Source organism: Colletotrichum acutatum (assembly GCF_030867785.1).
Source record: "Colletotrichum acutatum strain CBS 112980 chromosome Unknown BDZ83scaffold_126, whole genome shotgun sequence".
Taxonomy (NCBI): domain Eukaryota; kingdom Fungi; phylum Ascomycota; class Sordariomycetes; order Glomerellales; family Glomerellaceae; genus Colletotrichum; species Colletotrichum acutatum.
Window position 1 is genome coordinate 67,204 of NW_026849120.1, and position 24,422 is coordinate 91,625.

Below are 24,422 nucleotides of genomic sequence, written 5' to 3' on the forward strand. Positions count from 1 at the left end.
ATGCTGGTATACTTGGACAGGATATGAAGGTAATTCTATAAGCACTATCTATCGGTTTTCATGCGCACAGTGAAAACATCAGTTATACAGCGGAACAGGATGTTGAACTCGTTGCCTGGTAAACAAACCACGAGGGAACTAGTATTTGACCCCAGCTTACCTTAGTCAAAGTCAACCTTGTCGGGATGAGAACTGGTAACCTCTCAATTGTGATATTTTACACAGATTGGACGTATTTCTAAACATCTCAATCAAAATCCCCAATGGCGATGTGTTTTCCTGTCGAGGTTGTCAGTTCCCAGGCCGTGTCACCATCAAGGAGAATAAGTCAGAGTCGGCGAAAGCCTATGGCAGCCACATTGCCGATTTCTGGGCTTGTTTCGATCCCAGTGCATTACAACGATAGAGTACCATAATGAAGAACAGCCTGTCAAATGGGAATGGGATTCTGGCCATTCTTACCAATCCTCTGCCACGGATTCCATATACACATGGAATTGAAGGCACGGTGGCGCCTGAGCTACTCGAGAGGCGACTCCACAGCATGGCATACTGAACAGATTGGTAAATTAAATTTCAATGGAAATAGTATTACTTCGTGACTACCGGCCACGGTGAGATGGTAAGGTGGAGTATTCTCACGGGGAAGCTACTTGGTTGGGATTGAGGGCGGGCTGGTTAGTTGCAGGGTGGGATGCCTGGGACACCGGCAAGACCGACCGATAGATCTGTAGGTGATCAAGTGTGTAAATATCTCATCAAGAACCGGACCGTATGGTCGAGGGGCGAAAGCCGTGAAGTGCTGACTGGACAGTGATGCTCCTGTTCCTTTCAGGACTCCGGCGTTCAATCCTCGATCGGTCCACTCCTTTTTGAGTTTTTTCGAATCTTCAAATTGACCACCACTGGACCTCATAGGGAATCGACTGTCTCTATTTTGCCACAACAGATACCGGGTCATATGGTCGAGGGGCGAAGGCCGTGAAGTGCTGACTGGGGCAGTGATGCTCCTGTCCCTTTCAGGAATCCTGCCTTCAATCCCTGGTCGGTCCATTCTTTTTTTGTTTTTTTCTCAATATGACTTTTTATTTTGCTCCCCTTGCCTCCCATGTTTACATGCCTACAAGTCAGGCGGCTTCTTGCCCGGAATGTAAGTCCGCTGTAAGAAGGCTACAGTATTGATCTCTGCATTGATCTGCCCAAACCCATTCAGTCACCCACAGGTTGGCTCCATACCTCTTTCGTTTGTCTTTCCTTCTGCTGATATCGTTGAAGACGAAGCTTTATTTTATAGCAGAATTCTCCGTGATAGACTGACGATTTTGAGGGCGGCGTGGTATATTGGCCTCCTTTCGCCCGATTGATGTCTTAATCATCAATCTTCCTACTTGCACCTTCCTAAATTTCAAGAAGACTGTGCTTCCTCTACTGAATGACAAGTGCAGCATAGGTCAGGGCTAAGGAGAGAAAATACCGCTACATTGTGCCATGTCACTGGTCTCCTAACTTGACAATCCGTCTTCCTGGTCATCTGCTTCGATGGTGAGGGTCTTTTCAGCTCTCTATCTATACAAGATATTGGGGAGGGGGGGTTCTTGTCTTCGCTAATCACCACAGTGTACTTGTTTCCGTACAAAGGTACATGCCTGGCCTTGATTTACTCAAGCTGTCTTGCGATTTGAGGTCTTCTGCTGGTTCTTTCCATTCCCAAGCCTCGTAAGGGATACCCTAGCCTGCAGAATAGAAGTGGCGCCTACTACCACGTGCCCATGGTATGAGAGAATGCCAACCTACGCCAAATTCGAGTATGAGATAGAGATTCGACGATGATAATTGCCAAACCCATGACCACCAAAGAGAGTCACGAAGACCTCGCTGTTCCATGTAGCACTGAGAAGGAACTCATTCTTCGACGACTTTTCTTGTGGCATTCAGAAAGACTAAGAGGGTGACGTTCCACAACCCATTACCCGTCCACCCATAATCCGTCTCTAACCATCCGTCGTCCGTTGTCCGCAGTCCATTATCCGTTCTTCATTATCATCTGGTAGGCGCTTCTATCCCGTCGAGCGCTACTCCATCGTGCGTTATCCCATCTTGCTCATCCCAATTCGTGACCAGGAGTTGCTAAGCGAAGCCATCTCTCCTGCCTCCAAATATTCAGTCCGAGAGAGACGTGGCTTCTGATAACATTCAGGGCCGCGAGGCCGAGAGGGTAGTATTTGATCCCGGGGCAACTGTCAGATAATATAATTGTTAGCGTCAAGCTACCGGAAACAGAGCAATGGATGAAACAAGGCATAAAATAAATTTCGTACCTCAAATGTGCACCTCCTCGAAACCCCACTGCTCCCACTGCTCATCGTCAACGGCCAGCGGATCTTGAACGTGACCGCCGCCGGCGAGAACGAGCAGACGAATCCACTCACTCGCCAGCTGAACACTGTCAGCTCCGTTGGCAGGCATCTCCAGCTTGCCGCCGTACCATCCACGGATCAAGCGTCCTCCGGCTCCCTGAATCGCCGCTTCGGTATTGTCACGAATAGACTGGCGGAAGGCAAAGAGGCTGGAGAGGCTTGCCCTGATCTGAGGGCTGTTCTTGATGTGGTTGTAGCGGGCGATAGGGTCGAAAATGATCAGCTCAAGGCCGTCGGCGTACTTGTGAAGTACAATGGCGAAGCCGAGACGAGGGCAGAGCGAAGACTAGACACCCTGCTGCGTGTCGGTGCCAGAGACCTCGTCGGCAGAAGGGATCGCGCCCCAAGTACGGCCAAACCAAGGAGTGGCGAGAGCAATAGAGATAGCCTTTCCATGCTGGAAGATTTTGACGGCTTGAACCAAGGCATTCTCAATGCTGAAGTAGTAAAGAGATTGTCCGTCTGAGGGGATTGCCCACTGGCGACGCTCCATCTGACTCTTGAAGTTGGCGATGGGGGTCAGAATCAAGTTCCAGGTGCTATCGGGCTGGTAGTTGGAAAGCGCGAGAGAGCAGAGATAGGCACGAGTGTCAAGAGGCAGGGTAGCCTTGTTGGGAGTTGCAGGTAGGGCGCCGGGAGTTTGGGGCGTCTTGCCGAAGAGGACGCCTCGAAGCTCCGGTGTGGCGATGAGGGCAAGTTCATGCGGATCGAAGTGAGCAGGAGGCCAGGACTTGTTCTCCGCGGGTCGGGCGACGCTGGCGCTCTGGAACTGAGCCGTGAGGGCGCCCATCTCGTTGGGGCGGGCCGTGAGGGACAAAGCCTGAAGGGGCGGAAGAGTCGCAATTGTGTCCTTGACTGAAATCTAAGCGTCTACAGCCATGGTGAGATCGGTCTTGAGCCGTTCGCCGGGTCGCCGCGACGGGCACGCACGTAAACTTCTTCGATATCCTTGAGTGCGTCGCCACTGAGTTCGCCTCTGGTCTTGAGCTCAGTCGCAACGGTCGCGTAGAACGCAGAATGACCACGTAGGGCTCCGTAGAGGTCGGCTCTAGCAGCGAGAGTGTGGAAAATTCCCAGAAGGCAGACTTCGGCCTCTCTGGTCATGGCGATCATGTCGTTGACATTGCTGTTCGCCCAGGTCCAATCACTTCCGAAGAATGCCGCTAAGACGACATGGACGGTCTCTCTGTCGGGGAACATCGGGCCAGGAGGGAAGTTGAAGCCTCTCTGTATGAGGATCTTCTTGGATCCTTTCTCGTTGCCCGTGATGGCACGCTTGGATGTTGCTTTTGCCTGGCTTGGTATTTTGCCAACGCCGGAACCTCGAGACGAGAGAATTCAACGAGTATGTGGATGGGATGAGTGAAGAAAGCAAGGCAAGGAAGGAGGCGAGGAAAGTTGATGGATTGAGAAAGGGGAGTGGTTAAGGTAAGGTAGCAGGTAGGTGAGGTAGTGAATGAAGTACCGGGGGGAATTATTGTAAGATATGAGGAAAGGTGGGGACGTCAAAAGGTGAGGTGAGGTATTCTGTCGGAGGAAGGAGCGAGGGTATCGAGCATCGACGTACCTTCCTTTTCACACAAGACCAATTCTCAGCATTTCTTGACGGTCATCCAACGGGAGATTATGCATCAGGTCTCGAAACTAAGGCTCCTTGAAAAGGGAAGGAGCACCCATGACTGAGCGTCTTATGTTTAAAGGAGGCGATTTGCAACCTTATATCAGGGATCTGTTCAACCTATCAAATAAGTTACATGAAATATGACTGGCCATCCGAGCTTAAGATGACGTGATTTAGACCTTGTCTCCATATGACATACGGCCGTGAATAGATAAACGAAACAAAAAAAGGCCACCAGATTAGCACTGAGATACTCGTCATCTCATCATGGCTATAAATCTATAAAAGTGAAAAAAAGGGGACCAACCGAGGATTGAAAGCAGGAGTCCTGAAAGGGACAGGAGCATCACTGCCCCAGTCAGCACTTCACGGCCTTTGCCCCTCGACCATACGGCCCAGTATTAGTTGTTGAGAATTGGACATGATTCATTCCTTATGAAGGTTGAGGACGGTGAATGTGGAAGCTTTACCTGAGGCATCCTGTGCGGCACTGTCTTGAGGCATCGTAGGAACCCGGTTGGGTGAATCACTCATTCATTACCTCAGTCAAGCCATTGGATCCAACAGGGTACCCAACTGGTTGTTGCTACGTTCTCTAGATTCATCACACTGTACCTTAAGGTAGAGAACCTGAGTGGCAGTTTGAAATGCTCTGAATTGCTGAATTCGACTTGTGCTTTTTGTGACCAAAGACGCATGCATCTATGAAGAGTGATGGAGCTCTATCTGACCCCAATGCAAATCCTTTCTTCATTACGTCGTCCGTTATCCCCACCACATCCAACGTATCCCAAATCTGCCAATTTACATAATGACCTCGTTTGAAACATCCTATGAGATTGTCAGTAACATGAAAGACTGATAGCAGTGGGGGCAGACTCACTCTCTTCAACTCCTTGAAGGGAAGGCACACGCAGTTTTGGACCCGGACCTCATCACCGACACCGCAGTCCTTGCCGAGAATGGTAATGCTCTGGACCTTGACGCCGTTCTTGATGATGCTCGTCGTGTGGCTGCCTACGGGGGTGGGGGTACCCTCAACACGGGCCCAAGCACCGACGCGGCTGCCCCAGCCGATGATAGAGTACAGGACGCAAGAGTCGTGCTTGATCTCAGAGTCCTCGAGGACGACGGACTCCTTGATGCGGGCACCGGGGCCGACGTGGACGCGGGGTCCGATGGAGACGTTGGGGCCCAGCTTGGCGGTGGGGTCGACGGTGGCAGTAGGGTGAATGAAGACGGGAGGGATGATGTTAGAGCTGGGCTGGGCAAGCTCCTTGGAGCCGTTCTGCCAGGCCTTCTGCAGGTAGAGGGCGTTGGCGGGGACGGCTGAACCAGCCGTCTTGATCTGACGCCAGAAGTCCTTGGTCTCGTACACGAAGAAGTGCTTGGTGTCGGCGAGGTCACCGAGGATATCCTGCTCGAGGCGGATGACCTCGTTCTTGCGCTCCTCATCGTCGTCGGTGATGATGAAGCTGTTCTCGAGATTCTCGGAGCTCGGGTAGGAGACGAGGCGCGAAGGACGGTCGGTACGGCGCTTGATGGCGGTCTTGATGGAGGGGAAGATGGCGTCGGTGGAGAAGAGGTAGACACCGCAGTTGATCAGGTTGCTGATTTGCGACTCGGGCTTCTCGACGTAGTGAAGGACACGGCGGGTGTGGGCGTCGCTGACGATGCAACCGAAGTTGGTGGCGGCTTCGTTAGAGACGCGCGTACCCAGAATGACAGCCTCGGCGTTCTTGTCGTGGAAGAGCTGGAGCATCTCGGGGAGTGGGAAGGAGCAGCAGACGTCGGCGTTCAGGACGAAGAGGCGCTCGGGGTGACCTTTGAGGATAGCATCGCGGAAGTGGTAGAGACCGCCTGCAGTGCCGAGGGCCTCATATTCGCGTAGGTACTTGATGGAGAGGTTGGGGAACTCGTGGGAGGCGTCCTTGATGAAGTCGCGGAAGACGGACTCGTCGTAGTAGCCGATGATGAGGACCTCGGTGATCTCCTTGCCGGGGACTCGCTCAATGGCAGCCAAGTTGTGCCAGATGATGGGGTGACCAGCGACTTCGAAGAGGGGCTTGGGGACGTCGAGGGAAAGAGGACGGAATCGAGTTCCTCTGGAGGGGCCTCCGACCTGAAGATTTAAAGGTTCTGGTTAGCTTGGGACCGTTTGCAGAGGACAATGAGCTTTGACGAGCTTTGTGAGGGAGGGGGAGAAGCAAGGCGGGGTTTTGATATTTTGGGGATGCACGCGCCGCACAATAAAGCGACGCGCAAAACACCATAAAGCAGATGGTCTTACCAGAATGACGGCCTTGGTGGCACCCTCTCTGGGTGCCTTTCCACGGTAGGGGACTTGCAGCGACATGGTTCGAGTGGGATGGGTATCTCAGGTTGTGGTGGTGAGAAAGGGAAGGGAAAAAAGGCTTAGATAGCAGTCGAGAGACCCGGTACAAAGTCAGGTCGGGTAGCTGAGGTGCGGAATTGAAGACGCTACTTGCAACGTCACCGCTTCGTGAGTTTTAGAAGGGGGTCCCCCTGAGAAAGTGTTCACTCAACCTTGTGAGGTCCCAAGAATAAATTCAGAACAGGCAATGCATGTGTTGGCAGGGGTCTATCGATAGGAGGAGGGTCATCAGGTGGCTCGTGTCGTTTCTAAGGTAGATGTGGCTATTCTATGGGGGACTTCTTGGTGTTATTGAGAGACTTTGTGAGGCACCTATTTTGCCCGGGTAGAGGTGTACCTGTTTACTGCTCAGGACCCTTTGCGGGGTGGACTGGATTCCCTTGCGTGGCAGGAAGGAGCCTCCCGCCAGGTTCCATTGTCTCCAAGCTATCGATAAGCAATAGTTCATGGTGAGCGAGGTGGCCCAGGAACACATGCGACAAACTCAACGTCTCATTCGTGTCCCTTTGAGAAGCCAAACATTTCTTTTTTGTCTACAAATCCTTCAAGCCAGATACCTGAAAGTGCTTGCAATGGACAATTCCAGAAGATAAGGCAGGCAGTATCTGCAAGAACAGACCAGGAGTTGAAAGACTGTTATAGATGGTTCACCTGCAACTCTCAGATGCCATGGCATGACACGGCAATCATGGCATGTAAGACAGCATCGGCAGCCGATTGGGATGGAATTCAAAATCATGTAAGAGGTCGCAGGTACCTTGCAGGAAGCATCCCCAATTGACAATCATGAAATCAATTTACGCGTCGGTATCTGAGCGTGTCGAGGACGTGTAAAGCAGGCAGCACACGCGACAATGTGGTGCCTGAATGGTGAGCAGTGACTTGGTTGACCAGGTGAAGATGCACTCATCTTGGGCGAAATCTGGTAGGCCGCTGTGCATCTGGGACAGCTCAAGTAAGTACCAAGTCGCGTCTCTCTACCTTCGCAGGGGATCGCCGAGGCCAAGCTCCACTGCCAGCCATTCTCTTCGAATCTTGCGCCCCTGAGGTCCATGACATCCCTGCCTGCTGGGAGACCGAACGATGCACCTCGTGCGCTCCAGTTCCCAATAATCCACGATAGTGGCTACCTGGCCCTACGAGCAACATGGTGAGATATCGCCAGCATCACGTCGATGGAAATATTGGAAAATGATAACATACTCTTTCTATATGCTAGAGACACTATGGAGAGACTTAAAATCAGCTACATGGCCTTTTAGAGTGTAGACAAAAGACGCACTGTTGCACCTTTCCATGTACCTTCTAACACTAACAACCACTTTAACGAGAGCTCCAGGAGAGCGGGACATGTGGTTGCTCAGGTCACCCAAACGAGGAAAGAGCTCTTAAAGCTCTGTAGCTCCCCAGAGCTCCTCCCCTTCCTTCACCTGCCTGATATCCAGCTTCAGCTTCATCACCTCACCTCACATTACCTTACAATTTTACTTCAGGTCTCACCTCTTTCTCTTACTTCCCACTCGCTTCCCTCAGTCACTCATTTTTTGTGCTGCCTAGAGCTGGGTTGGGTCGTCAATTGTCCCTTCGCCGTTCTTTGAGGTACCTCTCCACCTGGGGATATATTCCTCATCGACCCTCTACTTTGCCTTCAGAATCTTTCCTCTTCTCAATCCTCTCATCCGCTTTCCTCTTACCTCACCCAAAATGACAAAGGCAAGAGCGTCGAGAGGTCATACCGTCAAGCCCGAGCCTGGCAATCATCAGAATACTTCTCCCACACCTTCCCTCACCAACACTTACAACGGCTCCCCAGAGGCCAACAGAAACCAATCCCGTTCTTACCATGCTGGGCCTGCGGATGTCAATCAATCATTCTTGAGATCGGACGCCCGTAAGTTACTATTCCTCTCATACTTACCAGGCTTCTCAAATTCGATGTCTAATCATCGTACAGCCACGCCTTCTATCGCTCCTCACGGCGCTTACACTGCCCCCCAAACTGTCCGCAGTGCGCTTACAAACCCAACGTTTGACGAGAGTGAGCCGGTCCTGCTCCAGGTCAGGAACAGAGATATGGATCCGCCCGCGATCCCCATGCAGAACGACTCATTTCTCGATGGTTCCTTCCGGGACATCGGCGCCAAGGTGAAGATTTTCAACGATACTCTCGGTGAACTACAGCAGCTTGGCGTCTCCCACGATGTCGCACTGCCTCAGCTCGTCCTGGTCGGCGATCAGTCTGCCGGAAAATCGAGCTTGATGTCTGGTCTTGCCGGACTCAACCTCCCTCGCAGCGAGGGCGTCTGTACTCGTTGCCCTGTCCATATTCGCGTTTCCCGGAGTGGCCCTCGCGACCGTGGCGGTCCTCAGTGGTCCTGCCGCGTCTCTCTCCAGCAGGATTACGCCTTCCGGCCTCCTAACCACTTCCTCACAAAGGCCGACGTCACCCCGGAGAACCCGTTTCCGCCGTGGGTGAAGCAGGCACGAGTGGTCAAGGAGTTTATGACAATCTATGATCAGTCGGACATTGACACTGTCCTGAAATGGGCTCAAATTGCCATTCTCAACCATGATCAGAACCACGAGCTGTACGTTCCCGGATCAGGCGCCATCACTAAGCAGTCTTTGTTGGACGACGAGGCCGAGAGAACTCTCGCCAAATTCAGTCCCAACACGGTCGCCTTGGAGATCAAAGGCCCGGACCTGCCTGATCTATCTTTCTACGACATGCCTGGCATTTTCCGCAACGCGGCTCGCGAGGAAGATGAGTACCTCGTGTCGGTGGTGGAGAACCTGGCACGCGAGTATATCTCGCACTCTGAAGCCCTCATCATCTGGGCTGTGCCAATGAATGTCGACCCTGAGACCTCCTCGACTCTGTCAATCATTCGTGTCCTTCAAGCTCAGCAACGGACAATCGGAGTCATGACAAAGGCTGATCTTCTTCCTGAGGGTAACAATACTCAATGGCTTTCGATGTTGCGCGGAGAGGCGCACAAGATCGGACACGAGTTCTTCATAACGTCCAGGCCGTCGAATCAGAAGCTCGACGAGCAGCAGAGATGGGAGGAGGGATTCTTTCATCAAGATGCTAGTGAACGCTGGCCAGAGGAGTTCCATCCATTCCGCGAGCGATGTGGCGTGGAGAAACTCAAGATCGCTCTTTCCGAGAAGTTGGGCAAGGAATTCGCCAAGAAGTAAGTTTTCTGCTCCACTTGTCCATCCTGATATTTCGAAAATATACTGACGTTTTCAGCTTGCCTTCAATCAAGAACAAGGTCCAGACGAGACTGAGTGAGATCGAAGCCGAGCTCAGCACACTCCCCGAATTGCCCAACAATGTGGAACTGGAGGTTCGAAAGAGCTTGATGGCGTTCTCCTCCACTGTCAAGGAAACTCTTCGTGGCAGAAAGTTTTCCTCTAACTATGGATCTCTTTCGGACAGCTTCCGCGACTGCATACTTCAGATGAAGCCTAAGTTCATACTCAAGGACAAGTCCGACATTCCCGTTCTCGAAATCTCTGATGATGACGATGACAGCTCATCTGTCACCCCTTCGAACAGAAAGCGTGGTGGCTACGGTCAACATCATTCAGCTGCCAAGCGAGCCCGGCCAACACCCGTCAATGGTGGTAACTCCTTCTCGGCTGCCATCAAGACAGAAGACAGCGTTCCGGCGCCATCGACACCCTCTCGCCGAGGTCCACCCCAGCCAATGCCTCTGGCCCCACCGTTCCAACGGTACGCTAATTATGGCGCTGGATTTCGGACACTGGCGCAGATTCGCGAGGACATCAAGGCCAAGACCAAGGCAGGCATGCCTAGTATTGTGCCTGACGAGGTTTATGAAGATCTATGCAAGCAAGCCGTAAAGGCCTGGAACCAGCCCATGGAAACCTTCCTGCAAGAGACTATGAATGTTCTTCAACGAATCGTCGACTACGCCCTGAGCCAGGCTTTTGGTTCCCTGATGAAGCGATTGATCTTCAAGAAGTCTACCAACCTCATGAACGAATTCCTAAGAGAGCGTCGCAGCGAGGCCATGTCTTTTCTCAAGGATATCTACGACATGGAGACGTTCCAACTCTTCACGGTCAACCAGAAGGCTTTCCAGGATTATGAACGCTCCGAGAGTCGGGTACTTACGCGTTACCGCCACGTTATGCGCTGGCAGGCATTCTCGGGAGATTCCTACGAGTTCCATGATTGGGATCACATGACTCCAGAGCAGCGCATGAACGAGGAGCGGAAGCATAACGTCGAACTTGGGAAGATGGGCCCAGACACCTTTGATAAGGAACTCAGAGTGGCTGCCTACGTCCGAGGTTACTACATGTTGTCCGCTCTCCGCTTCGCCGACACGGTCTGTCTGTCGGTTACGTCCCGCATGATGCCGAAGATTGTCCAGGATCTCGACTTCTTCCTCGAAAACAACCTCGGTCTCATCGGTCGTCATGACGAGACTGTATTTGCCCGCCTGATGGAAGAGGATGAAGCGACCGCGCGCAAGAGGGAGCGACTGAAGAACGAGCTGGAGAAATTTAAGAAGGCTCTCGACTCGATCACGACAAACGAGTTGGAGGGCGCCTTTGGGTCGTCTTCGCAGGGAAGAGACGCATTCGAGGCGTACGGCGAGTCTTTCGCCGAGACCATGGATCTGGACGGAGGATGTTGAGCCATCAAGCACGTCTTTCTGGGGTGATCGTGATGGTTGCCAGCTCGCAGCGTGCTTGGAATTTGAGCCTCGAGTCGACTACAATGCCAAGGGAGTCGATGGTGGCCGGTTTTTCCAATGTTTGACCGTGGCAATCGGGTCCGATCTTGTGGACAGAGAGTTCATGTTGCTGATTGGCACAGCCGGGATAGGCCATTTGGCGTGAGGTAATGGAGTTTGGGATACCTAAGGAAGGCCACAGGATTGTTTGTTTTTTGCCAGTCGGAAGGCATATTCGCAGAAGATACCACTATTGCACGTAGTTAGCTAGCTCAGAGAATGGACACCGAGATGTATCAACAACATTGGGCCGTATGTGATTGGGGAAGAGTTTAGACAACGACTTGCTGATGGATGGCCCGTTTTACACGAAGGAATTCTCACATGTGTGCCGACAAGGCTGTCCCTAACCATCGGAATTACGGCTCATAGAGATCTAAAGAAAGAAGAGCCAAGCCGTGATGGAGAGAAGCGCGCGGCGACGAAGATCAGGTAAGAAGCAAAAATCGCTCAAGGAACTAGAGGCTAAGGCGTGCTACTAACGGATGGGAAAGCGAGAACTTCTTTCCATTTCTTGGCTATAGCCAGAAGGCCCGGAATTCAGCTGAATGGACTGTGGCCATTGGAATATTGCCAAATCCAAATCTTCCCATCCTCTTCGAACCAATCTCAACTTGCCGTCTGCATCCCTCCACACACCCACGACTACGACAATCCTTCCGCTGCGTTGGCTCCGTCCACAGCCTCAAACACCGCGTTCCCCCTTTCTCCGTACTGACAGTCCCTGGGGTAGACTCCAACGCATCGACTTTACCCGGCGTTGTTGGCCTCCCGTGGACCTGGGCCGACTAAACAGGCGCCGCTTTTCATTTCGCCTAGGACTTCGGCCAACCGCTTCACGACCCTCGCCGTCGGCTAAAATGCAGAATGTACAGATTTGGGGTCCCTCATCATGCAACCGCTTCTCGCATCCACTCCTCAGAAAGAGGGTGCGGCGAGGCAAGGCAAGGCAGCAGACTTCCATTTCAATGGTGCCTCCATCGAAGTCGCCGGCTACCGGAATGCCCACGCAAAAAACAACCGCGCATTAGAGTCACAGACTCGCGCTAGGCAATTCCAGTCCGGCGGCATGGTCCCAGCAACCGTTCAGCCTAGTGCTGTGGACCTGAGCTTAGAGTCCGGGGAGAGTGTCAGTCGCAGTGGGCTTCCCCGGATTCGGAAGCATCGTGTCATGCTTCCGACTGCCATCGTCGGTGGGTCATGAGACACTGTCAAGCTTGGACAGGACATGCTGGGACTAATATTCATTCGATGACAGGACGACCCTCGATACCGATCTGCAAAACTCCACAGTGTTGACTGACGAGGGCGCGCACCAACGCTAAGTGTTTTTGTCGAGCAACTGGCAAGCGAGTTTGGGATTGATTCGCGCTTCGCGAAGCTTACGAAGCCAAGTCAAGCGAGCCGCGCAGATCACGGACTGTTGGAGATCAACTGCAGATTGTTGCCAACTTGACCGTCACAAGCATTCGGCGCGCCTTGAGCAGTTTCAAGCCGCGATCATTGGAAGCCGAAGTAACGCAAGTCCTATCAAACCGGGCAAACAGACCACCAATCCTCCTCTATGTTCACCGTCTATCCAATTGGCGTACAAGAATCAAAAGGTGTTGATATACAAGGTCCGGAGGAGAAAATCCAAGACGTCAGCAGTAAGTGGTCTGCTGATTTTTATCTTCTTGCTTAGATCACTCCAGATCCCACCCGGTAGCGCAGCTCCCATTTCTTGGGTCCAATGTCGGCTTGGAGACTCGTTCAAGACAACAAACTCTCTAAGAATACGGCTTACGACCGTCTCAGGAGCATTAGAAACCTGGGCAGGCTAGCCTCAATGGGTATCGATGTACCTGTCAGATACCGGCCCTGACTTCCGAGGAGGCGCTTCTTTCAACCACTTGCGCTACTGATGGCGCTCCCACTTTTCTCCATAGAGATATAGGTTGTATGATCACGCGAGGAGAAATGGCGTCGGCATACCGTCCTGCGCCAATCGTCCAAAATTGTATGTGTTGATATTTCAATCGCTCTTGATGAGAGGTCTGGCTAACATTGACGCAAAGGAGCAGGCCTGCACTACATGAAGTGTCGCTGCGATCTACAGAGGGAATCACGCACCCGAAACCTTGCTCCTCCAAGGCATCAGGATCAGGGGAAGGAAGTTTGTCGGGTCTCCTCATACAAACTACCGTAAGAATCTAACACGCTATGCATAACGATCAATCTAGAGCCCTCTAGGTGTTGAGCAAACATATTCATCATCTAGGCCGCAACAGGGTCTTATTAGCCCAACGGTCGATGGCTGGTAAGCCAACACATGCGTCCAAAACAGAAGAAATAGTCCACTCGAAGGCAGTTTCCTAGAGAACTAGCAATCACTATTGAGTTGAAACTGTTCAACATTGACATTCACTGATTGAAAGCCTCCATCGAACGAGGGCCATCACCCAATTCGCTTCGCTAAAGGCATCCTGTGCCTCACGCCTGCATGATCAGTCTTAAACGAGTCCAATTGACACCCTTCGCCCACCACCACCAGTTGCAACTGCTAGTATCCTATCTATTACTCACGGCTTAAGTCAAGCAGCGGGCTGAAGTAGGTAGAGCTTTTCCCAGTCTCCGCACTTCCTACACCACCACACCCTCAGCACCTAGACCCATCTCGCCCTGCGATCGGTCTTTGCCTTCAACAGTTCCCTTCACGTTGTCGACCAATGATAGGGACATGGTTAATATCATCCGTCTTTTGCCGGACATTCATCCAGACGGCCCTTCTCATGAAGCCACATGTACTGTACCCCAGTCAGCTTGACACCTGAACCGCCTCTCGCCCGGGCCGGACAGGGCTCTTTATTCGAATTCTGGTACGCTAGTTCCTCGCACCTTAAGTATTGTTCTCCTTGATCTGAGTGGTTCATTCTTTCTCATGATAGTAGAAGCTTACTCACGCCAGGCATAACCAACCTGAGGGACGTCGAGCTACGAGGTCAATGTTGCCACCAAATCAGCGTCAAGTGATACATATGGACACACAATATCCCGGGCGCCAGACTATGAAGTTCGAAGCATCATAGACTGCAAAACCTGCTTACGGAAGAGTTTTCAACGAGCCCCAGAAGACAGGGTGCAAATAACCACCAACCGGCTGATGGAAGCTCTGGCTGGCCAGCTGGCGTGCTTCATTGCTGTGGTGGCATTACCAGTCTGTTGGAATCCAACTAGTAATTGTCACTTTGGTGGGCGTTTTGAACCAATTCCAACTGCAGTCTCTGCAGACAAGGTGCAGTCTCAATAATCGGCTGGAGGTCTAGCTTCGAGGGATGAGCCGGCGGACCGGAGATGCCTGGTACAGGCCCAGGAAAGCTGCACCCATCCTCGTGAGAGTACGATCTAGAGGTCCCTAATACCAACAGGTCACGGAATGCAACTCCAGAATGTTTTTTTTGGCAATACACGGCACAAGTACCATCATGGCTCTTGTTCCCTCCTTTCCCAGAGCAGCCCATGGGGAAGCCTCCCGATACCCCTGTTCGTCGAGTCGGAGTGTCACGTAAACGGCACGGAGATGAGTCTTTTGAAAAACCATTTTGCATGCAAGAAACAGTTGGCTAGCTCGCCTGGCACATGAATGTGGTGTCGAATATCTATTCCCCAATGCAACCAGGCCCGAGCCACGAATCACAAGACAGCAGACCCTGGAATCCAAGTAGATGCTTACCCCAGCACCAGGTGGTGTGTTTCTGTGCCGCACAAAACCATACCACTGAGGCCTGTTTGGGTCTGTATCGAGCAACCTGAGATTTGCTTGAGCTTTCCCGAGAGGCCAGGCAGAGATGCACCACCGCGCCCGTTCACATAGTCGAGACCCCAGACCAAGATTTGGTCGAACTATTCATGACTTTTGGAGAAGGGCCGCCCACGCCAATCATCCAACCCATCTTTACCCGCGTGCCGCCAATTCGTGCCGTCGCCGCCGCACACCCCTGCTCCTTATGCATCCCCGCCTCCCCCAGACGCTTCCTTCACGGGGGTGGGCACGTCCGAATGGGGGTGAACAAATTAGCTCCGGGGTCAGCAGCCGTGCAGATCGAGAGAATTGCAATGCTTCCACCCTAGTTGAGGAAAACCCGGGGTCAGAAAGTGAGGAAACATATATAAGTCCTCTACCCTGACCTTCTCGTTCACAGACCGTTTCCCTCTTCACCCGCGAGTCGGCCAGTCAACTTCTATACCCTCTCTTATCACTCTCTTTAGAAATTCTATCAGTGTTTTAGGGAAGTAACCCATAAAACACTGCCACGATGGTGAAGAAGGCCGTCATGTCCCGGCAAGTGGCCGACAACGTCGGCATCGCCCAGGCCGAGGCCCCGCGATTCGAAAAGGTGTACTGGCTGAGAGAGCCCCATCTTCGCAAGCTCTACTTCTCTACCATCTTCCTCATGGTCGCCTCAGCCACCACCGGCTACGATGGTATGCTCGTCAACACTTCTCAGCAGATGTCGCGATGGAAGGACTACTTTGGCGACGGCGTCTCCGACAACAACAAGCTCGGTATCCTCATCAACATGTTCAACATTGGTTCCATTGTTTCATACTTCATCACACCTTACGTGGCAGACAACTTCGGACGTAAGATTGCCATTGTCAGCGGCTGTTGCTTTATGATCGTCGGCGGCGCCGTCACGGCCTTCTGCAACGGCTGGGGAAGTACGTCAAAATCTCCTGCTCTTGCTAATTGATTGGAAGACTAGACTAACTTTCATTCTAGTGTACATCGGCGGACGATTCATTCTGGGTTTCGGTAACTCACTTGCTCAGATGGCGTCCCCCTTGCTGTTGACCGAGATCTGCCACCCTCAACACCGTGGTCCCGTCACTGCTGTAGGTTTCCTCTCTAACCTGTCCCCAAACACCAGACATGAACGCTGCGAAGTGGAAGCGCGGGCTGACTTGAGCCGACAGATTTACAACTGTCTTTGGAACCTGGGGGCCCTGATCGTCGCCTCCATTGGCTGGGGAACCTCATATGTCAACAACGACTGGTGCTGGCGATCCATCACCTTCATCCAGATTGTCCCCTCCGTCATCCAGCTTATCGGTATCTGGTGGGTTCCCGAGTCTCCGCGTTACCTCATTAACAAGGACCGCTCTGAGGAAGCTCTCGCCGTCTTGGCCAAGCACCATGCTGGCGGCGACTTGAACAATGCCACCGTTCAGTTCGAGTTCCGCGAGATGAAGGAGACCATCTTGATGGAGAGGAACGCCGATAAGACGACTAGCTATGTCGACTTTCTCAAGACCAAGGGAAACCGCTGGCGTCTCGCAATTATCATTTCTCTCGGTATCATCTCCCAGTACTCTGGAAACGCCCTCTTCTCCAACTACATGGACGCCATCTACGAGGGTGCCGGCATCACCGAGCAGAACCAGAAGCTCGCCATCTCGACCGGAAAGTCCATCCTCGATCTCTCATGCTCCATCGGTGCCGCCTTGACCGTCGACTACTTTGGACGTCGCCCCCTATTCCTGACTGCCATCAGCGGTATGGTCGCCTCGTTCGTCTGCTGGACCATCACCGGTGCCGTTTTCGAGAACTCCGGCAACACTAACCAGGGCTCTGGCTACGCTCAGCTCGTCTTCATCTGGATCTTTGGTATCTTCTACGACATTGGCTTCTCCGGTCTGCTCATTGCCTACGGTCTTGAGGTCCTGCCTTTCCACCTCCGTGCCAAGGGCATGATGATTATGAACATTACCGTGCAGGCCATCCTCGCCATTGGAAAGTACGTCGCACCCATCCCCCATGTGTATTGACTGACTTCAGCTAACCACATCATCAGCCAAACCAACAAGGTCGCATGGGACAAGCTGCCCAACCACTGGAACTTTATGTTGTTCTACACCCTCTGGGACTTCTGCGAGCTTGTTTTCGTCTACTTCTTCTACGTCGAGACTAAGGGCCCCACCTTGGAGGAGATTTCCAAGATCTTTGACGGCGACGACGCTGTCGCGCACGTCGACCTCACACAGGTCGAGAAGGAAATTGATGCCAACATCCACGAGGAGGATATCAATACCCGCGCTGCGCACAGCGAGAAGACGGCTGCCTGAAATGTTCGATCTCTTGCGCAGTGACCGATGGGAAATGGAAGAAAATCGAAGAAAAAAACATGCGTCCTTTTGTATTGCCGTTTGGATGGTTCTAGCAGGGCTAGGTGGTGGCTGTAATACGGGTCCAGCATCGGCTAGGTTCAGACCTTGGGGTCGTTCGCGATACCAGAGGTGTCGCGACACAAGACACTCGTATGTTCCGCTACGGGCGCCGGGTGCCTTGTCGAGCGATGCCTTATCAATTACTCTCGTTAGTTACAAAATAGGCTATATACAACCTGCAGTGGGCTCCTTCATGGAGTCTCTGCGGTAATCTGAAGCCATCACCAACTTGGAGTTCTTCCCCTTGCCGTGACCAATTGCCAATGTCTGTCCAAAGAAAACAAAGAAAGAAAAAGAAGCCAATTTATTCTCAAGCTTTTACTATGGTCTTGGCTCCGTCCCTCGGAGACTAAACCCTATAGTCCCCCGGATTTCCTAATGGAGCTTGGGAAAGCGCTAGTGCCGGCATCCACAGGCACGAGGTCTTTGGGTACGAGAGGGGAATTGGTGGGAATTTTTTGGTGAGACAATGAGAGGAAGCAGGCTGTTGTTTGTCCTGCAGGCATCGTTTACTTGGCGTTAGAGGTAGACAGGCAGTCACGGAGGGAATGGGGGGAGTGGGGGGAGTGGGGAGAGAGGACGGGCCGTGGAACCGGTGGGATTCCACCCCTCGTATGCGGGGGAGGAGCAAACGGTATGGGATGCCTATTCGGTTTTGAAAATATGGCTTTCTAGGGTCAAACTGATTTTGTTTGCTTCCTTTTGTCCCTTTTTAGTTGGGATTGGTTTGTGTGTATGATGGATGCAACCCAGGGGACGCTGACTGAATAGTCAGTCCATGCATGTCTTGAGTCGATGGTGTAAAGCTCAATGGCTACTATGAACCCTTCGTTTCCAGATACTAGCTACATCAGTGTCAGCGAAACAGTATGGGGCCATAGCAGATTCGATGAGTGGATGATCGATGGCCTGACAATGCCACCTAGATGCAATTTACTGCCTTTGGGGTGAAATATAAACAGACTGGGATGAGAGATGCACTGGTAAGGGGCGCCGGAGGAAGAGCCGTCCCTAATTGTAGGTATTGCTTATGGTTTTGCTTATTCCCTTTCTTTCCTCGTACGGCTTACTGGCTGCCTGCACGCGTGCATAGTATCCGTGTTACCTCTGGCAATGGCACGCTCATCAGGAGCGCGACTAATCTTCTGATTTTTCATACGGGGGTTACGGATCTTTTGCTTCGGCTGTTTATAGCATTTGTTGCGAGGTTGTCCTCAAACCACAGCCCGACGGTGCGTAGCGTACCGAGTAGCCTTTGTAGATTGGCATTTGGAAAAAAAAAAAACGATGGTGATATTGGACTACATTGTTGACACTGAGTTGACGAGTGATGATAATGCTCTATGAACCGCTAAAGCACAGAATTCCACTAATATCCCCTGGTGCAATAACAATCTACAACTTGCTGACCATGTCTGTCTAAATGGTAAAGTAGGTAATGATACATTGAGACCAGAGCAGTTGCGTATAAACAACCCCTATCAGACACCCAGCTCGCCACCAACAACCTCGAGAGCCTCTACGCAAAGTTTCAACACCGCCTCATCTCCAGAAGAGCCCGCTACCTGCACAGCACTGACGAGGAGGGGATATAGTCGCAGCAGATGTTTCCTTCCCTCGCTCTCGACGTTAGGCGTGCTGGGAATTGCGTCCGACTCAGACGTCAAGTCGACCAGCTGCCGGAGCACGCGCAGCAGCTCCTTTCGCTGCGAAAGCGGCTGCGGCATGCGGCCGCGCAGGGGCTGGTCGGCAATGTACGTCCGGACGGTCAGCGCCGCACGGAGGATGAGAAAGGGCGCGACGGTGCGCGCGATGCGGATGTGCAGGGCCTGCGGCGCCTCCGAGAGGTGTGAGGTCGCGGAGCGCGGGGGTGGGAACGCGGGCGTGGGCGGTTGCACGACGATGCGCAGGCTCGAGACGTCGTACGTTGAGACGAGGGAGAAGAGCTCGTCCACGCAGACGTAGGCCATGCGATCGCGGCGGGTCGGGAGCGGGTCGACGGTACGGCCGGTCCGTTTCTTGTAGAGCGATGCGAGGCCGTTGGCGCCGTCGCTGCTGGAGCCGAAGAGGAGGGAGGACTCGGTCGGCGAGGGGTCGTGGATGATGGAGGTCCGGAAAAGGCTTTCGGCATAGGCTTTGCGGGTCTTATCTGGGATCGCCTCGGCTCCTAAGGATGGGATGATGAGTTCGCGGAGTTTGTGGAATGATGCAATGTCGAAGGACTCGTCGTCCGAGAGGTCTGCTGATGATGGCGCTGCATTGGTGTCCGCGCTTACGATACCGTCGGCGATTCCGACAATCATTTGCCACATGTCCTGAAGTGTCGAGCGGGGGATTTCGAGGGCACGGATCTGTGGCAGCGTGGCTTCCAAGATGGCGAGAATCGAGTTTGTCGCGAGACGCCATGGCTGGGCTGACTTGGTCACAATTGGGAAGCCGTACTTGAGGACAACGGGCTTGGACAGCGCCGAGAGAGCCGAGGAGAAGGCCTGACTAGCGTAAATATCTACGTCGGATGCGTTGCGTAGGATAAGAGTTTGCAGAATGGACATGCTGGCTTTCGACATGGCCACGTATGTTCTCCGCTGCGTCGCGCTCTGCGCCTTGAGTGCTTCGTCGCTGAAGGCCAGGCGGACGAACTCCGCCACCTGGGAGATCATAGCCGAGGGCACCCCAGACAGGTCTGTTCGCACCATCTTGATGGCTTCCATGACCTGGTTCTGCAGTGGCGTGACATACTCAATGTCGTTCACGTAGGCTCCCACCGTGGCTTGTTGCAGGGCCTCGCGGAAGAGGGTCAACATTTGGCGGACCCGATCCACTGTCAGGTCTTGCTGGACGAGTTGGTATACATCGTGGAATGCCGCAACGTAGGCAATCAAGCAATTTTGGTTGTCTGCCTCCTTGCCATCCTCTTCGTCTAGGGAGACGGGCGTGCCCCGAGACCACAGCTCCCATGCCGCGTTGACAGTGTCTGTGTCAAAAATTGGTCTGCCGGGATCGTAATCGAGCTTGATCACCTTGCCGAGCGCTTTGTACGTGGCCGTGTTGATTGTGAGCACCTTGAAATCGAGTAGAGTAGCAAAGTGGCCAAGAAGCTCTTGCCACAGGGCATTGAATGAGGAATGCGTGGATAGGGTCTCCATGTAGGTCGTAAGGAGCTCGGAAATACCGGTCAACACAACGGATGCTGTCTCGTGCCACTCTTTGCGGTCTTGCAGGGTGGTACTGTCGGTTGCGGTGGCTTGAAGCTCTTCCTCTATCGACGAAAGAAGCTTGAAAACCACAGACTTGACGCAGGTGGACCATGCCTCTGGGCTCAACTTATCACCATACGCATCAAATATTCTCAACAAGGTTTGAATCGCGCTATTGCGTAGCTCGAGTCGTCCATCGGCTGTCACCGTCGTGAGTCTCAACAGTAACAGCATCCAAAGGGCGGCGTCTGAAGCGATGTGTTCCGAATTCGCAGCCAAGACTGCCAGATCAGATATACTTGAGCCCTGCATCAGGTCGGCAGTGATAGGCAGGGTCTCAGTCTTGCCGGAAAGGAAATCTGACAGAACCCAGAAAAACGTGACAGTCTACAAAGTTTTAGCTTGGCCCGAACGACGTGACGCTTTGCAACGTACCGTTAATGCAATGTTGAGGTCATCATCTTGTGAGCAAAATTTGTAAAGGGTATCAACAAGGATGAGAAAGCAGGAATTCGGCAAAGACGCTAGGAAGTCGGAGCAGATGAGTTGAAGAGAATTGAAAGAAGACCGGACAAGCTTCGCTGATCTGGTCATGAGAACGTTCGTCTGGGAGCCCCGACGTTCTCCAGGGGCGAACTTTTTGTTGATGAAGATGGAGCCGATAATTTCAAAGGCAATCTCCCATCCGCTAACGAGTGTCTCGCCGCAGTTTTCAAGTAGGTTCTTCAGTCCTTCCAGAACAACCTTGTGGATTTCGACGTCAGTGCTATGACTGGCGACGGTGACCTCCCTATCTTCTTGCTGCAGAGGCAAGAGTGCATCGCGGAGAGCCTCGAGGAGAAGCAACTGAATCTGACCGCATTGCTCACGCTCCATCGTGGCCGCAATATTGGCTGCATCAAGAGCCAGTCTGACCAAAATTTCTGCCGCTCGCAGTCTTACGGAAGCGTTCATTGACGCCGCGTTGATGATGTGAATCAATTCGGAAGTCAGGGGCGTCCATCCGGATATGTCTGGTGAGTAAGAAAGCAAGCGATCGATGTTGATCGTGGCAATGTCCCCCAGCTTAGCCAGGGCGAAGTGGTCTTCCTGATTCGGTCCCGCGGCGGCTGCTGTAGAGACACTGAGGACCCGACGGTGTTGGCCTGCTTGCGACGGCTTCATGCCTCCTGATGTAGGCGACTTTGGTTGCGCTGCAGTCTCTGTCTTTGGCTTCTCATCCTTTGCTCTCTCCAAGAGGTCGCATACCGCCTCAACGACTTGTGCAAAGGCGTCGTTGGGAAAGTCAATAGTGCTTTCGATCAGACGAGATGCCGCCGTCTCAACGGCGCGAACTTCGCTGCTAAAGTTGGAGAGTAGTGCATTTGCCTCACCCTCTGCATGCTGATCCGTTCCCTTCGTTGCGAGTGGCGTTCGGCCAGGAGTCTTACTCGTGGAGAATAGTACGAAATCGGCTTGCTGTAAGGTTTCTAGGATGATACGCCAGGAGGAACCGAGAGTCGGGCCAAGGGCAATGCCAAGGTTGAGGAGCGCTCGCAGGCATAGCAGATTACGGGTGTTGAGCGTCATCTGGGTCCCCTCGAGGCCCTGCTGTCGACCTCTGTCAACGACGGGAGAGGCTTGGGTGACGAGACTATCGACACTTAGTAGCCCTCTTGCGTTGCTCAGAATGCTGTTGGGTGCTTCTGTGGTCGGTGTGGGTGTTGTTGGTCGAGCTGGTCCGGCATTCAGGCACGCCGTGAACACATTCGGCGGTACTGCCGCCTTGCCCAGCGTCGTTAAGAATGCGTCCCTCGGAGTAGACAGCTGGAGCAAGCCGGCGACGTGCGCGAACTTTTGGAATGCCCTCACTAGACTGTGGTAGTACTCCGAGTCCATAGCAGCATAGAGAAACGTAGAACAGGTAGCGAGGATGGCAGGCCAGCACTCTTCAATTATGGCAGCGCAAATTTTGACTTCTTTGTGCATTGGATGATCCTCCAAAGCAAGAGGGTTGAGCGGGACGGGGTTCTTCTTGAATGATGCCGCTCGTTCCAACGCAGCCCGTGACCCGTCTGTATCATCTTGTGCAGGCGCTGGTGAGTCCCGACCAATTTCCTGCTTCCCGCTCTTCTTGCGATTGCGGCTATCCCCGGGGACGGTAAGGGGAAGGATGAACTTGGCAAGGCCTTCCGAGAGCGACCCTATGCAAGACAAAGTCAAGCTGTAGATGTAAGAATCCGGAACAGATGGTGCCTCGGTCTTGTCGAGCTGGTCAATGCAAGGGACCCGGACGCTACTCCACTGCGTGCTAATGCCCACGTTGGATCCGTCCGCGCTGACGGAGCCGCTGATAATACCCGTGACACCGCTGGCTTCGAGCATGGCTTGATCGGTTGATGATGCGATGCTGGCATATGGGTTCATAACCGGAATCGTTGACTGATGTCCAAGACCAATGACGGATGGCTTCTCGGTGCTAAGCCGCACAAAGGTAGCGGTCAAATGTTTGAGAACATCCTTCTCGCCTTCCTTGGCGTCGTAGTTGACGAAGATCCGTCGAATCAAGGCATGCTCTGAGAAGATACCTCGGAAAACCTCTAAACACAGTGCTCTCTTCCATGTCGCCGTGTCCTGGTCCAGCAGATGCGTCAGGATATCAAGTGCGTCTCCGCTTTCGGTTGGGAGAATGTTGATGTGGCGTCGTAGGAGAGTGTACAGGATTCGGACCAGTCTGACCGACGTGGCAAAGTTGGGCTTCCCTTTCAGTGCACTAGTGATGAAGGGCATGACCCGAATTTGTAGGATGTGTGCTTGCTCTTTATGGGTCGAGAAGACGGCGGCGTGGTTGGTAAGAACAGACTCTATCAGCTCCAATCCGAATGTTTGTGGCAGACCGGAGAATCTCAGGTACTCGGGGCGCTGGTTCTCCGTCATGAGGCATAGGTCGTTGAATATCTGAGCAGATGTAAGTGACAGAATTTTATAGTTTGAAGGCGCGGCATACCCTGTACGCATCCAACGCCGCTGCGCGCAGTTCGACTGTGCCATCACCGGAGGGCGCCTCGCCCGCGGGAGGGCCACTTGCAGCCGTTTCTACGCATGGTTAGCAGAGGTATTTGATGGAAGACTGATGGAACCCTGACTATCTTCAGCAACGACCTTGTCAAAAACAGATACGACGAGCTGTTGCAAGGTTGCCGCGGAGGTGTTGTTGACAATAGCATTCTTGCTGGACTGCAGTATAAAGCAAGTGTTTAAAGCGGTGATGAGAAGGTCGCCTTTGAGATCAGTGGCATAATTCTGCAGTAATGACGGCAAAGCCTGAAGGATCTTGAGTTGAACATCGAGACCAGCCGAGGTTGCCTCTCTCAGAGCTTCGAGGACCTGGTTCAACTTCCCCCTTGGAAGAGCACGGGCGACGATGAGCCTTTGGAGGCATACAATGGCGATTCCAGTAAACTTTGCATTCTTGGTGCCACATGCAATGATGAAGGGATTCACAAAGTTGGGTCTCTGGGCAAGCTCTGTGTCGAGAGGTCAGTCATGGATCCATGGCTAGGAGGGATCGACAGGGGGGGATACACACCGTTGGCAGCTTGAGCTTCGTTAGCTCCTCTGAGCGCTTTGAGTTCCTCGAGAGACTTTTCGGCAGCCTGATTCAGATGGCATTAGCATTGAGTCCTTTTTAGTTGGAGAATCAAGTGCACACCTGACGGAGGTCATTGTGTTTCCGCTTGCTCTCTTGGATGAGGTTGGTTAGCTCCGTGGCCAGGAGCTGCGTAGTCATTCTGTCACAGGTGGCCTCTCCGGCAGTCCATCATCGATCTT

At 52.8% G+C, this 24,422-nt stretch overlaps 5 protein-coding genes across 5 annotated transcripts; 2 read left to right on the plus strand and 3 right to left on the minus strand.

Annotated features, from left to right (window-relative positions):
• Positions 1-2,319: 2,319 nt before the first annotated feature.
• On the minus strand, positions 2,320-3,617 carry BDZ83DRAFT_756415 (uncharacterized protein; the record flags this gene model as incomplete). The annotated part of the gene is made up of 3 exons (XM_060514741.1): positions 2,320-2,658; positions 2,710-3,279; positions 3,348-3,617. The coding sequence occupies 3 exons, from the start codon at positions 3,615-3,617 to the stop codon at positions 2,320-2,322; spliced, it is 1,179 nt and encodes a 392-aa protein (XP_060360150.1).
• An 853-nt stretch (positions 3,618-4,470) lies between these two features.
• On the minus strand, positions 4,471-6,615 carry BDZ83DRAFT_636164 (nucleotidyl transferase). Its single transcript, XM_060509236.1, has 3 exons — positions 6,329-6,615; positions 4,922-6,160; positions 4,471-4,869 (listed from the first exon to the last, which is right to left on the minus strand). The coding sequence occupies exons 1-3, from the start codon at positions 6,392-6,394 to the stop codon at positions 4,843-4,845; spliced, it is 1,332 nt and encodes a 443-aa protein (XP_060360151.1). The 5' UTR covers positions 6,395-6,615; the 3' UTR covers positions 4,471-4,842.
• Positions 6,616-8,137: 1,522 nt separating this feature from the next.
• Positions 8,138-11,109, plus strand: BDZ83DRAFT_756417 (dynamin family protein; the record flags this gene model as incomplete). The annotated part of the gene is made up of 3 exons (XM_060514742.1): positions 8,138-8,324; positions 8,388-9,630; positions 9,690-11,109. The coding sequence occupies 3 exons, from the start codon at positions 8,138-8,140 to the stop codon at positions 11,107-11,109; spliced, it is 2,850 nt and encodes a 949-aa protein (XP_060360152.1).
• A 4,057-nt stretch (positions 11,110-15,166) lies between these two features.
• On the plus strand, positions 15,167-17,670 carry BDZ83DRAFT_680792 (general substrate transporter). Its single transcript, XM_060511208.1, has 4 exons — positions 15,167-15,909; positions 15,971-16,083; positions 16,165-16,985; positions 17,043-17,670. The coding sequence occupies exons 1-4, from the start codon at positions 15,504-15,506 to the stop codon at positions 17,311-17,313; spliced, it is 1,611 nt and encodes a 536-aa protein (XP_060360153.1). The 5' UTR covers positions 15,167-15,503; the 3' UTR covers positions 17,314-17,670.
• Positions 17,671-18,896: 1,226 nt separating this feature from the next.
• Positions 18,897-24,381, minus strand: BDZ83DRAFT_756420 (endosomal peripheral membrane protein; the record flags this gene model as incomplete). The annotated part of the gene is made up of 6 exons (XM_060514743.1): positions 18,897-20,999; positions 21,048-23,549; positions 23,599-23,687; positions 23,738-24,118; positions 24,181-24,247; positions 24,304-24,381. The coding sequence occupies 6 exons, from the start codon at positions 24,379-24,381 to the stop codon at positions 18,897-18,899; spliced, it is 5,220 nt and encodes a 1,739-aa protein (XP_060360154.1).
• Between the last annotated feature and the right edge of the window lie 41 nt (positions 24,382-24,422).

Coding starts and splice junctions, on each gene's coding strand:
- BDZ83DRAFT_636164 (XM_060509236.1), bottom strand. CDS start 6,394: ATGTCGCTGCAAGTCCCCTACCGTGGAAAGGCACCCAGAGAGGGTGCC. Junction 6,161..6,328: donor CCACCAAGGCCGTCATTCTG/GTAAGACCATCT, acceptor TTAAATCTTCAG/GTCGGAGGCCCCTCCAGAGG. Junction 4,870..4,921: donor CCTTCAAGGAGTTGAAGAGA/GTGAGTCTGCCC, acceptor ACAATCTCATAG/GATGTTTCAAACGAGGTCAT.
- BDZ83DRAFT_680792 (XM_060511208.1), top strand. CDS start 15,504: ATGGTGAAGAAGGCCGTCATGTCCCGGCAAGTGGCCGACAACGTCGGC. Junction 15,910..15,970: donor CTTCTGCAACGGCTGGGGAA/GTACGTCAAAAT, acceptor CTTTCATTCTAG/TGTACATCGGCGGACGATTC. Junction 16,084..16,164: donor ACCGTGGTCCCGTCACTGCT/GTAGGTTTCCTC, acceptor TTGAGCCGACAG/ATTTACAACTGTCTTTGGAA.